This window comes from Sminthopsis crassicaudata, chromosome 4 (genome assembly GCF_048593235.1).
Source record: "Sminthopsis crassicaudata isolate SCR6 chromosome 4, ASM4859323v1, whole genome shotgun sequence".
In the NCBI taxonomy this organism is placed as follows: Eukaryota; Metazoa; Chordata; class Mammalia; order Dasyuromorphia; family Dasyuridae; genus Sminthopsis; species Sminthopsis crassicaudata.
In genome coordinates, this window is record NC_133620.1 from 337,038,431 (window position 1) to 337,051,863 (window position 13,433).

The following is a 13,433-nucleotide window of genomic DNA, read 5'->3' on the forward strand; positions in this document are numbered from 1 at the left end:
GCAATGACTTACATAAACTGATGCTGAGTGAAATGAGCAGGACCAGGAGATCATGATATACTTCAACAACAATACTATATGATGATCAATTCTGATGGATGTGGCCATCTTCAACAATGAGATGAACCAAATCAGTTCCAATAATAATGAATTGAACCAGCTACAACTAGGGAAAGAACTCTGGGAGATGACTATGAACCACTACATAGAATTCCCAATCCCTCTATTTTTGTCTGCCTGCATTTTTTATTTCCTTCATAGGATAATTTTACACTATTTCAAAGTCTTTTTGTACAATAAAATAACTGTATGGACAAGTATGTATATATTGTATTTAACTTATACTTTAACATATTTAATATGTATTGGTCAACCTGCCATCTGGGAGAGGGGGGAGAAAGGAGGGGGAAAGTTGGAACAAACGGTTTTGCAATTGTCAATGCTGAAAAATTACCCATGCATATATCTTGTAAATAAAAAGCTATTAAAAAAAAAAAAAAAAAGAAGCCAGTCTTAAAAATGGATCTGCTTGACCCAACCCAGAAGCAGATTGATCTTTCAACTGAGACACTGCATCTACAAGAAACCAACTTAGTTGGAAAAGAGAGAAACTTCTTCATTAGTAACACTACATTCAGAAGTGAACTTTGAGAGAATGAAAGGTCTTCCAGAATTGAGTCATGAGGTACCCTTCTATCGAACACATAGTGTGTCTCAGTACTGCTGTACTTCAAATTTGAGCTCATTCCGCTCAGGGATATTGTGTCTGAGTAGAAGGAAGAGTTTCTCTTAGGGTGTGGGTTGCAGGAATGTTTAGGACCAACCACTTTAAACTTGACCCCACTCTCCCTATGGATGGAGTGGTTACAAATCTCACTTTTGGCAACATTTTTGCAATCTCTCTTTATGCTATGGTTTCTTGGTAAATATTCCTTCACAAAAGCTAATTGATGGAGAAAGAAGGAAAGGAAAGAGAAAAGTATAACTGGAGGGAAAAAAAGAAGGCAGGAAATGCAGAGTTAGTAATTTTAACTATGAATGTGAATGGGATAAACTTTCCCTAAAAAAGGGAAGCAGATAGCAGACTGGACTAAAAGCCAGAATCCTACAATTTGTTGTTTACAAGTAACCCATTTAAAGCAGAGTGATATTTTCAGAGTAAAGGTAAAAGGCTTGAGCAGAATGTATTTTTTTTTTAGAATTTTTTTTCCATAGTATATATGCATGAGTAATTAAATTTTGGAGCAGAATGTATTATGCTTTACTAAAGTAAAAAAAAGCAGAGATAGCAATCCTGATCTCAAATTAAACAAAAGCAAAATAGATCTAATTAAAAGAGATAAGGAAGGAAACTACATCTTAGTTTAGGTACCATAGATAATGAAGTAATATCAATACTAAGCTGTAATGTTCTTCTTTAAATTATAATTGTTCTCTGTGAGCAGGTTTCCTGGGGAGCTTCTGGAGCCAGCCTTAGTTTCAATTCAGTTCAATAATCCCAAAATGAAACCAGGAGTTAAAATCCTTTACTGTCTCTTTCCAAATATTATCTCCAGATCCTTTATTTTTCTCCTTCAAGTCTTGTCTCCTTCACTTGGGGCGCGGCTAGCTTTCTTAGAGGCCTATCTTTCATCTTGGTTCTCGGATGAGCTCTTGTCAGAATGTCTCCATCCAGCTTCAGGCTCTCATCTTCCCAATGTCTCCAGCCAGCATAAAGGTAGAAGTGGGAATGAATCAGACTCCGCCTCCGAGTAGGATTGTGGGCTTCTGTGTTGTGAATCTCTCAAAGTCCTCTTTGGCCCTGAATCTCCGGAAGTCCTCTCCTCCGAAGTCCCCTCCTCCGAAAGTCCCCAGAAGTTCTCCCGGGAAGTCCTCTCCTTGACTGAATCCTGGCTCTCCATCTCCTCCCAGTGAGCTTGTCCTTTTATGTGCTCTCTAAAGGTGTGAGTCTAATGTGTGGACCAATGAGCGAACTCCTTTAAAGGTGTAAACTCCTTTAAAGGTTTGAACTCCTTTAAAGGTGTAAACTAAGTACATAAATACCTTGTAAGAATTCTAACACTAAACATATATGCACCAAGTGGTATAGCATCCATATTCCTAGAAGAGAAGGTAAGAGAGCTACAAGAAGAATTAGCAAAAGTGAGGGATCTCAATCTTGCTCTCTCAAAACTAGATAAATCGAACCACAAAATAAATAAGAAAGAAGTTAAGGAGGTAAATAGAATTCTAGAAAAATTAGGTATAATGGACCTTTGGAGAAAATTGAATGGAGACAGAAAAGAATACACTTTTTTCTCAGCAGTACATGGAGCCTATACAAAAACTGACCATGTATTAGGGCATATAAACCTCAAAATCAAATGTAGAAAGTAAATGCATTTTTTTCAGATTATGATGCAATGAAAATTACATGCAATAAAAGGCCAGGGGAAAATAGACCAAAAATTATTTGGAAACTAAATAATCCAATCCTAAAGAATAAGTGGATGAAACAACAAATCATAGACACAATCGATAATTTCATCTAAGAGAATGACAATAATGAGACAATATACCAAAATTTATGGGATGCAGCCAAAGCAGTTCTTAGGGAACATTTTATATCTCTAGATGCTTTCTTTCATAGAATAGAGAAGCTTAGGCTTGCAACTTAAAAAATCCAACAAAATAAATAAACCTTTAGTTAATTCGATTAGAAAAAGGAAAGGAAAAAAAAACAAACAAATACTAGTATCAAAAATAAAAAGGGAGAACTTTCCACCAATGAAGAGGAAATTAGAGCAATAACTAGGAGTTATTTTGCTCAATTATATGTCAATAAATCTGATAATAAAAAAATTAAAAATCTGATAATCTAAGTGAAATGGAGGAATACTTATAAAAATACAGATTGCCCCAATTAACAAACAAGGAAAAAATAATTTAAATAGTCCCATTTTAGAAAAAAGAACTAGAACAAACTATTAATCAACTCCCTAAGAAAAAAATCTCCAGGGCCAGATGGATGTACATGTGAATTCTACCAAACATTTAAAGAACAATCAATTTCCTATGCAAAATATTTTTAAAAATAGGGAAAGAAGGAGTTCTACCAAATTCCTTTTATGACACAAACATGGTGCCAATACTGAAACCAAGTAGGGTCAAAACAGAGAAAGAAAACTATACATCAATTTCCCTAAGGAATATTGATGCAAAAATCTTAAATAAAATATTAGTAAAGAGATTACAGCAAGTCATCCCCAGGATAATACACTATGGCCAAATAAGATTTATACCAGGAATGCAGGACTGGTTCAGTATTAGGAAAACTACTAGCATAATTGACTATATTGATAACCAAACTAACAAAAGTCATATGATTATTTCAATAGATGCAAAAGAAACATTTGCCAAAATACAACATTTATTTTTATTAAAAACACTAGAGAGTATAGGAATAAATGAAGTTTTCCTTAAAATGATCAATAGTACTATTTAAAACCATCAGCAAGCATCATATGTAATGGAGGCAAATTAGAACAATTCCCAATAAGATCAGGGGTGAAACAAAGTTGTCCACTATCACCATCATTATTCAATATTATATTGGAAATTTTAGCTTTGGCAATAAGAAAAGAAAAAGAGACGAAAGGAATTAGAGTGGGTAATGAGGAAACCAAATTATCACACTTTACAGATGATAGGATGGTATACTTAGAGAATCCTAGAGAATCAACTAAAAAACTACTAGAAACAACTTACAATTCTAGAAAAGTTTTAGGGTACAAATAAATCCACAGAAATCATAAGCACTTTTATATATTACCAACAAAGTCCAGCAGCAAGAGATAGAAAGAAAAATTCCATTTAAAATAACTGAAGATAACATAAAATATTTGGCAATCTACCTGCCAAGGCAAAGTCAGTAATTATATGAACAGAACATAACTACAAAACACTTTCCACACAAATAAAGTCAGATCTAATCAATTGGAAAAATATCAAGTGCTCATGGGTGGGCTGAATGAATATAATAAAAATGACAATGCTACCTAAATTAATCTACTTATTCAGTGCTGTACCAATCAAATTCCCAAGAAATTATTTTACAGATCTAGAAAAAATAATAACAAAATTCATCTGGAAAAACAAAAGGTCAAGAATTCCAAGGGAATTAATGAAAAAAATTGCAAATGAAGGTAGCTTAGCTATACTAGACTTAAAACTATATTATAAAGCAGTGGTCATTAAAACCATTTGGCACTGGCTAAGAAATAGAGTAATCCATCAGTGGAATAGATTAGGTTCACAGGACAAAATAGCCAATGACTATAGTAATCTAGTGTTTGGCAAACCCAAAGGTCCCAGCTTTTGAGATAAGAACTCACTATGTGACAAAAACTTCTGGGAAAATTGGAAATTAGTATGACAGAAACTAGGCATTGATCCATACCTAATACCGTATATTAAAATAAGGTCTAAATGAGTTCATAATTTAGACATACAGAGTGATATTATAAGCAAATTAGAACAAAGAATAGTTTACCTCTCAGATCTGTGCAGAAGGAAAGAATTTCTGGCCAAAAAAGAATTGGAGTTCATTTATTGAACATAAAATAGATAATTTTGATTATATTAAATTTAAAAGTTTTTGTACAAACAAAACCAATACAGACAAGATTAGAAGGGAAGCAATAAACTGGGAAAACATTTTTACATTCAAGGATTCTGATAAAGTCCTCATTTCTAAAGTACATAGACAATTGACTCAAATTTCTAAGAATTAAAGCCATTCTCCAATTGATATTTGACATTTCAAAGGACATGAATAATTTTCACATGAAGAAATTAAAACCATTTCTAGTCATATGAAAAGGTGCTCTAAATCACTATTGATCAGAGAAATGCAAATTAAGATATTTCTGAGGTACCACTATATACATTTCAGATTGGCTAAGATGACCGGAAAAGATAATGATAAATGTTGGAGAGAATGTGGGAAAACCGGGACACTAATACATTATTGGTGGAACTGTGAATGGATCCAACCATTCTGGAGAGCAATTTGAAGCTATGCCCAAACTGTGCATACCCTTTGATCCAGCAGTGTCTCTACTGGGCTTATATCCCAAAGAAATCTTAAAGAAAGGAAAGGGACCCGCAAAAATGTTTGTGGCAGCCCACTTTGTGGTGGCAAAAAACTGGAAACTGAGTAGATGCCCATCAGTTGGGGAATGGCTGAATAGCTTATGGTATATGAATACTATGGAATTATTGTTCTGTAAGAAATGACCAATAGGATGATTTCAGAGAGGCCTGGAGAGACTTACATGAACTGATGCTAAGTGAAATGAGCAGAACCAGGAGATCATTGTACATGGCAACAAGATTATACAATGATCAATTCTGATGGATGTGGCTTTTCTCAACAGCGAGATGTTTCAGACCAGTTCCATTGATGAAGAGAGCCATCCATACCCAGAGAGAGGATTGTGGGATCTGAACGTGGTTCACAACATAGCATTATCACTCTTTTTTGTTGTTGCTTGCTTACATTTTATTTTCTTTCTAATTTTTTCCTTTTTGATCTGATTTTTCTTGTGTAGCAAGATAACTGTATAAATATGTATGCATATATTGGATTTAACATATTTTTTTTATCATGTTTAACATATATCAGATTACTTGCTATCTAGGGGAAGGAGTAGAGGGAAGGGGGAGAAAATTTGGAACACAAGGGTTTGCAAGGATTAATGTTGAAAAGTTATCCATGAATAAGTTTTGAAAATAAAAAGTTTTAAAAGTAAAAAAAAAAAATTTTAAAGCTAATTGATGTCAATTGGTTGATTAATATTGAGAATAACATACTAGATAGGGGCTCATGAGCATCAGCATTAGAAGACAGCCCTCAGACTTATTCCTAGAATTCTGAAGGGAGAAATAGTGAACCATCCCTTGAAGTTCCAATTTGCTAATGTGAGTAGGTATTGAAAGAATGAATCTTGGTGGAGGTGGTACAACACCCATATCCTCAATTATACTGGAAACCCTACACATAATATTAACTAAATACAAACATAGTCAATAGATTTCATGATAACCTCAAATAAAGAGGTGTATGTTCTGCATTTTTGGATAGTTGGTTAGGTTTCAGTGAAATTGGAAGGTGGACAATGAGAATGACATCTTTGTCCTTTACTGTATCATTCTTTGTCCTTTTAGTAGTGATTAAAAAAAAGAATCTGTGCCAAACAACCCCCATTTTTAATTCCTCTCAAATAAATGAGATATATTCATGATTTTTGATTCCTATAAGGGTTACCTGTCCATTACTAAGGATAATAATTTCTTCAACCTCACTGATCATGAGAAAAATCTTTAATTTCAGGATGATGATCCTTGTATTCTAAAAGCAGAAAAGGAGGGTAATGTGGAAACATGAAAGTTTGTCTCTTTCTGTTATTACTCCAGGTCTTAACATTACTGAAAAAAAGGGGAGACTATAAGCAGATTAGAGATTGTTAACTTAATATATTGTAGAAAATTATTTTTTCTTATAAGAATCCTTTCTGCCTTTAGGCAGAACAATAAAAAGTACCTGCTCAGCATACTGCTTATTTTTCCATTTAATTTGTGATATTCTTTCCTGGAATGTTCCACTGGCACCCTATTCTGCCTTACTCATATTTGTCTTTCAATTCTCTACCATCTTATTTATCCTGCATCTTCTCAATTCAGTGTAAGTCACTGAGTACTTCTGTATGTACTCAAATAATGTAGATATAACACCTAATGGAATGTCTATAGTCTGATTTTTTTCCTCATGGCCACAAGAAAGAGAGCTTTGCCTTGAATAAGCTTAGAAATCTAGAGCACTGAGTCAATTCTACAATTCAATAGCCATTGACTAGAGCTGGACCAATTTACTGGGACAACAGTAATAATTAATGACAATTATATCATTTCAAGGCTTAGAAAGCACTTTTCCTCACAACAGACCTGTGAGATAGCAATGCAAATTTAAAAAAAAGTTTTTATTGATATTTTATGTCTTACATCATTAGAGTTATCCAAAACTATTCCCTTCCCAGAGAAAAATTCCCTATAGCAAATAATATTTTTAGAGAAAAAACCCCAGCAAATTGATTAATACATTGAAGAAATCTAAAAACATGTGCAATGTATAACAAACATGGAACTCCATACTCACAAAAAGGTAGTTTGGAGATGTCTTTTCATATCTTTTCATTGAAGTCCAATTTTACATTCACTTTTGATTGTTATATGTGTAGTTCTTTCCACTTACAATATTGCATTTATTGTGTATGTTGTTTTCGTTGATCAGTTTGCTTCACTCTGCATCAATGCATACAGATCTTTTCATGTTTCTGTTTTCATTACACATTATTTCTTATGGCACAATAATGTTCCATACATTTATATACTACAATTCTTAGTTATTACAAAATATGTTGCTCTAAATATTTTAGAATATATGGGAACTTTCTTTTATTAATGGATTCCTTGGAGTATAAACCCAGTAATGGAGTCTCTGGTTCAAAGAGCATGGAAATTTTAATCACTTTATTTACACAATTTCAAAAATACTTTCCAAAATGGATTAATTATCTTACGATTCCACTAATGATATATTAATGTGCTCTTTCTTCCATAACCCCTCCAACATTGACTTTTTTTTTTAGTCATTTTTGCCATTGGCAGGTTGTGTATTGATTGTTTTGGTTAATATTTGTCTCATTATTAGTGGTTTGGAACATCCTTTCATATAGTTGCAAATACTTTACAATTCATTTGAGTAATATTTGCTCATTTTCTTTGATTATTTATGTATTGGGGAATGGGACAAAGCAGATTTTTAAATCCTCATTTTATAGATGAGGAAGTTGAATTTCATAAAGATTATCTACAAACTCTGAACCTAAATCCGCTGACTTCAAGACTAATGTTCTTTCTACTACCTTTCAGTGACTTGCCTGATGCTCCAATTTTCAAGAGATCAGAAACAAACATTCAGAGCTCTTCATTAAAGAGGAACAACTCAGAAAATAGCTATCCCTCTCACCTAGCTCTTTGTAGTTTGATGATTAGATCATCAAAGGCAGCAACTGACATGCTGGGTATCTTCTCCAAATCAGGAAGAGAGAAAGTAAAAGAGATTTCTACAATTGAATCAGTACTCTTTATTTTACACCCAAAGAAAATGAGTCACAGAAAAAAAAAAAAGTGATTTGCCTAGTCTTACAGATTGTACAAAAAAAATCTGATTCAATCCCATATCATCTGATCTCTCTCTCTCTCTCTCTCTCTCTCTCTCTCTCTCTCTCTCTCTCTCTCTCTCTCTCTCTCTCTCTCTCTCTCTCTCTCTCTCTCTCTCTCTCTTTCTCTCTCTCTCTCTCTCTCTCTCTCTTCTCTCTCTCTCTCTCTCTCACACACACACACACACACTGAAAAAAAAGAAAAAATACAAAGGTGAAAAATGAGTTGGGTTTTTTTGAGAAGTAATAAAAAAGGAAGGATAAAAGAGAGTTTGAAATGAAGGGAGAGGCAGAAAAGAAACTAATAAAAGTTCACCTACTTATCACTGAATTGATAGAACCAAGTCTACAATAGTTGATCATCACACAATCTTGCTGTTGTTGTATACAATGTTTTCTTAGCTCTGCTTGATTCACTCAACATCATTTCATGTAAGTCTTTACAGATTATTCTGAAATCAGCCTGTTCATTATTTCTTATAGAACAATAATGTTCCATTACATTCACACACCATAACTTTTTCAGCCATTCTGCAATTGATGGGCATCTATTCATTTTCCAATTTTTTGCCACCACAAAAAATAGTAGCTATAAATATTTTTGCACATGTGGATTATTTTCTCTCTTTTATGATCTGTTTGGAATACAGACCCAGTAATAGCACTGCTGGATCAAGGGCATGTACAGTTTTTTAGTCCTTTGGGCATAGTTCCAAGTTGCTCTCCAGAATGGCTGGATCAGTTCAAAACTCTACCAACAATGCACTAGTGTCCCAGTTTCCCCAAATTACCCCCTCTAACATTTATTATGATCTTTTACTATTAGTTTAGCCAATCTGATAGATATGAGGAGGTACCTCAGAATTATTTTAATTTGCATTTCTCTAATCAATAGTGATTTATAGCCTTTTTACAATATGACTATAGATGGCTTTAAATTTTTCATCAGAAAATTATTCATGTCCTTTGACCATTTATCAGTTGGGAAATGTCTTGTATTCTTATAAATCTGACTGATTTTTCCATATAACTTAGTGAGACAGACACTGGCAGCTTTCTGCTTCCCTTCTAATCTTGGCTGCATTGGTTTTGTTTATGCAAACCCTTTTTAGTTTAATATAATCAAAATTATCCATTTTGCATTTCATAATGTTCTCTATTTCTCGTTTGGTCATGAATTCTCCCTTCTTTAAAGATCTGGCGGATATTCCTTCCTCTCCTAATTTGCTTATAGTATCACCCTTTATGTTCAAATCATATATCCATTTCAACTTTATTTTGGTATAAGTTAACCTACTTGTGAACATGGACACATGAACAAACCCTTTTCCAAAGCCATGTCCCATCTTCCAGGCTTAGATTCAGAAAGAGAAAGGCCCATTTAAGGGAGAGGGAACTAACATTTCCTTAATACTTACTATGTGCCAGGCACTTTACAAATTTCTTATTTGATCTTCATATCAAATCTCTGAGGTAGCTGTTATGATCATTCCCATTTACAGTTATGGATGGGAACCAAGGTAAAAGTATGTATGTCCAGGGTCACACAGCTAGTAAGTGTACTTACTAGCCTCCTGTAGGAGACCACATTTGAACTCAGGTCTTCCTGATTCTGTGTCCAGCATCCCATAAGTCACCTAGCTGTCCTATTAATGCATCAGTTCTCTTTCCTTGGGTGTTCACTTGGGTGTTCAGGGGCCTTCTATTGGCTATTTTTAATCATTTTTCATCAAAGAGCATTTTTCATACCTGAGTTGTTGGGAGCTGGAGGGCAGGAACTCCTACAGACAGACTAAGCAGACCACTAAAGAAACAACTCACCTTACAACCCAGACAAGAGGAGGTAGTGAAAGTGGGAGATCTAGCTGTGGATAGGGACTTGTGGTTTCTGCTCTGTTGGCTCCGAATTTCTTCCTGCTGGCATTTCCCTTGAGAAACCCTTCAGTATAAAATCTGAGACTGGTGTCTCCTTTATATTGAAGACCCCTGAATGGGGAGGAGAAAAGTGACATAGCCCTTTGACTGCAGTAAGTAACCCCAACTCATATCCACCTCCCTTGAGGTAGTGAGAAACATCGCTCTGTAGGGATAGTTTCATCAGTGCCAAATCTCCTTGGAGACCAGGGGGTCACTCCTTGGTTTTCCAGCTTCCCCACTCAGCCTTCGGTTCCCCTGGGACAAAGCCGGCTTCCTTTGCTCCTCCCCTTCCCCCCAGTCGCATCCCCCGATTGCCTCCATCCTTTCCTCCAGGGCTGGAGCTGCGGTGGGGCTTCCGAAGCAGCCGGGCTGTGGAGGTGTTAGGGTATTATTGTATGAGAAATAGCGGCAATTTGGGGCTCGGAGTTAGCTCGAAGGAGCGGCAATAGCTGGTCACTCCAGGACAGGGAGCAGAATGGAACGAGGTGTGGACGGATTTTTAAGTTTCCCCTGCAACACGAATGCTTCGGCTGCCCTGGAAAACGCCAGTGATGTGAGCGGCAACTGGGAGGGTTGGCAGCCCGAGGCAATCATCGTACCAGTGCTTTTCGCTCTCATCTTCCTCGTGGGCACGGTGGGGAACACTCTGGTCCTAGCTGTGCTGCTGCGCAGCGGCCAAATGAATAGCACCACCAATCTGTTCATTCTCAACTTGGGTGTAGCGGATCTCTGTTTCATCGTTTGCTGCGTACCCTTCCAAGCGACCATCTACACCCTGGACGGGTGGGTGTTCGGCGCTCTGCTTTGCAAGGCAGTTCACTTTCTCATCTTCCTCACTATGTACGCCAGCAGTTTCACATTGGCTACCGTCTCTCTAGATAGGTGAGTAATAGCGGTTGCGGGAAAATAGTGGAAGAGATTTCAAGAGCTTTCCTCCTTCTTGAACCCCGTCTCCGGGAGGTCGAGGACCAAGACGGAGTAGGTGGAAGGGGAAAAAAAATAGAAATAGGGAGGGCGAATACAGAGGAAGGAGGAGAAACCAGAGTTAGGAAGGCAAGGAGGAGAAAGCAGAAAGAAAGATTAGGTTTAGAATAGATAAGTATCTGGGTCTGGGTTTAAGAGTCATAGTTCAGGCAATACGCTGCTTAAAAGAACCCCTAGTGGTCTCCATAGGTGGAAGACCAAGGTTGGTGCAAAAGAAGGCACAGCTCCGGAGCAGCTGGTGAACTTCAAGTGTGTTCGTAATTCTTTAATTTAGTCTGTGGCCCTGAACCTCTTTCAAAAAGTCCTTAGAACCGGGACTGGCTGGAGCTGTGGGTTGCCTCACAAGATAATGAGAAGAGAGGGCATATTCTTCACCAAGTTTCTGGGGGTGTTGGTTACCCGGAGCTATGCTGTGGGCTGAGTGAGGGAGCAGCATGGAGGGACTTAGGGGCTTCTCTTAATATCCTGGTAGGAGGCTGAAATAGAACTAGAACCTTTTCTGAAAAATGGATCAAAGGAAAGGGAAAAGGGGATTGAAAAGGGAGAAAAGGTTGCAGAGAACCAGGAATTCTTGACGAGGAAATCCAGTCCGAGGCTCAAATATTCTTCCCTCTCCTCGGGTCCTCAACTTTCCTTAGGATAGGTTCCCAGAAATATCCGCTTGCTACCATGGCATATATAGTTCAATTACAACAAAACCCAGATAGTTACGGGTCCATTTAGGACTCCAGCTTCAATGGGAGTTTCACTAGACGTTAGCAGAGTGCCGCTGTTCAGAAGACTTAGAATTATAGGCGGCTGCCTCAGATATCTCGGTAATTGGGACATTCTATGGATTTTGGAACTTATCAGTTGATTGGAAGAACTGGAACATGGGTTCCATTTTTTATTCCCCTTCTACAGTGCGAAATGCTTCCTTTTTTTGTAAACTTGGGGAAAATTATGTAACAAGTCACTTGTTCTAGTCAGCTATATTGGTCCATTTCCTCTAAGGGGACCTTCAAATAATTCATAATCAATCAGTCTGAATGGATTTGTCTTGTGTGTCTTTGGGAACAATATGTAGAAATAAGAATTCCCCTCACCTTCAAGTCCATGACCATGCTCCCCACCCTCACCCCCATACTTCATCAGCCCCCTACACTGACTTCTCTCTTTATCCTCGGAAGGTATCTGGCTATCCGCTACCCATTGCACTCCCGAGAGTTGCGGACTCCCCGGAATGGGCTGGTAGCCATAGGCCTCATCTGGACACTGGCGCTGATTTTCTCGGGACCCTACCTCAGCTACTATAGTCAATCAGAACTGGACAACCTGACCGTGTGCCATCCCGCCTGGAGCGCACAGCGACGTCGAACCATGGACGTCTGTACCTTTGTCTTCAGCTACCTGCTGCCGGTTCTCGTGCTTAGCCTGACCTACATTCGAACCCTGCGCTATCTCTGGAGGACTGTTGATCCAGTGGCCGCCACTCTTTCCGTATCCAAGCGCTCTAAGCGGAAAGTGACTCGTATGATAGTCATTGTGGCTACGCTCTTCTGCCTATGTTGGCTGCCCCATCACGCCCTCATCCTCTCCGTCTGGTTTGGCCACTTCCCTCTCACTCGAGCTAACTATGTGCTGCGCATTCTCTCCCATCTAGTTTCTTATGCCAACTCCTGCGTCAATCCCATTGTGTATGCACTCGTCTCCAAACACTTCCGAAAGGGCTTCCGCAAAATCTGTGAGGGGCTATTGTGCCGAGCTCCTCAGCTCGTCTCCCATCGTGTAAGAGTTGCCCCAAATAGCTCTTGTCAGGGCAACCTGCTGGTTCATGACTCTGTAGCTATGATACCTGTTTGCAAAGTGGCTGATCCTACCATTCTGGTTCCTGAACATCCTCCGAGAGATTCAGTTTTGAACCCTTTACCCAGCCCATCCTGGAGAGTAGAGAGCGAGCGAAGGCTCCCTTTGCCCTGTACCTCCTCTTCAATGCGATAAGAACTGAATCTGTAGAACAGAGAGTTTAAGAATGTGATTTGAAGCAACATTGTTCCATGATCAACTGGGATAGACTTGGCTCCTCTCAGCCAGGCAATGATCGAAGACTGTTCCAAGGGTTTTATGATGGAAGATGCTGTCCCATATCCGGAGTAAGAACTATGGAGTCTGCAGATCAAAGAATAGTTTTCACTTTCTCTTTCTTTCTCATGGTTTTCCTCGCTTGTTCTAATTCTTCTTTCACAGAATAGCTAATGTAAAAATGTTTAACATGATTGTACATGTATCACC

The 13,433-nt window shown here is 37.7% G+C and overlaps 1 protein-coding gene across 1 annotated transcript; it reads left to right on the top strand.

Moving 5' to 3' along the window:
- The first annotated feature begins 10,546 nt into the window (after positions 1–10,546).
- On the top strand, positions 10,547–13,241 carry GALR2 (galanin receptor 2). The gene is made up of 2 exons (XM_074260802.1): positions 10,547–11,060; positions 12,332–13,241. Exons 1-2 carry the CDS (start codon positions 10,654–10,656, stop codon positions 13,140–13,142), a joined length of 1,218 nt encoding a protein of 405 aa, XP_074116903.1. The 5' UTR covers positions 10,547–10,653; the 3' UTR covers positions 13,143–13,241.
- Positions 13,242–13,433: the final 192 nt, after the last annotated feature.

What these genes read in the sequence shown, in the direction of transcription:
- GALR2 (XM_074260802.1), top strand. Translation starts at nt 10,654, where the DNA reads ATGGAACGAGGTGTGGACGGATTTTTAAGTTTCCCCTGCAACACGAAT. An exon ending in GCTACCGTCTCTCTAGATAG is followed by an intron (nt 11,061 to 12,331) that starts GTGAGTAATAGC and finishes TATCCTCGGAAG; the next exon opens with GTATCTGGCTATCCGCTACC.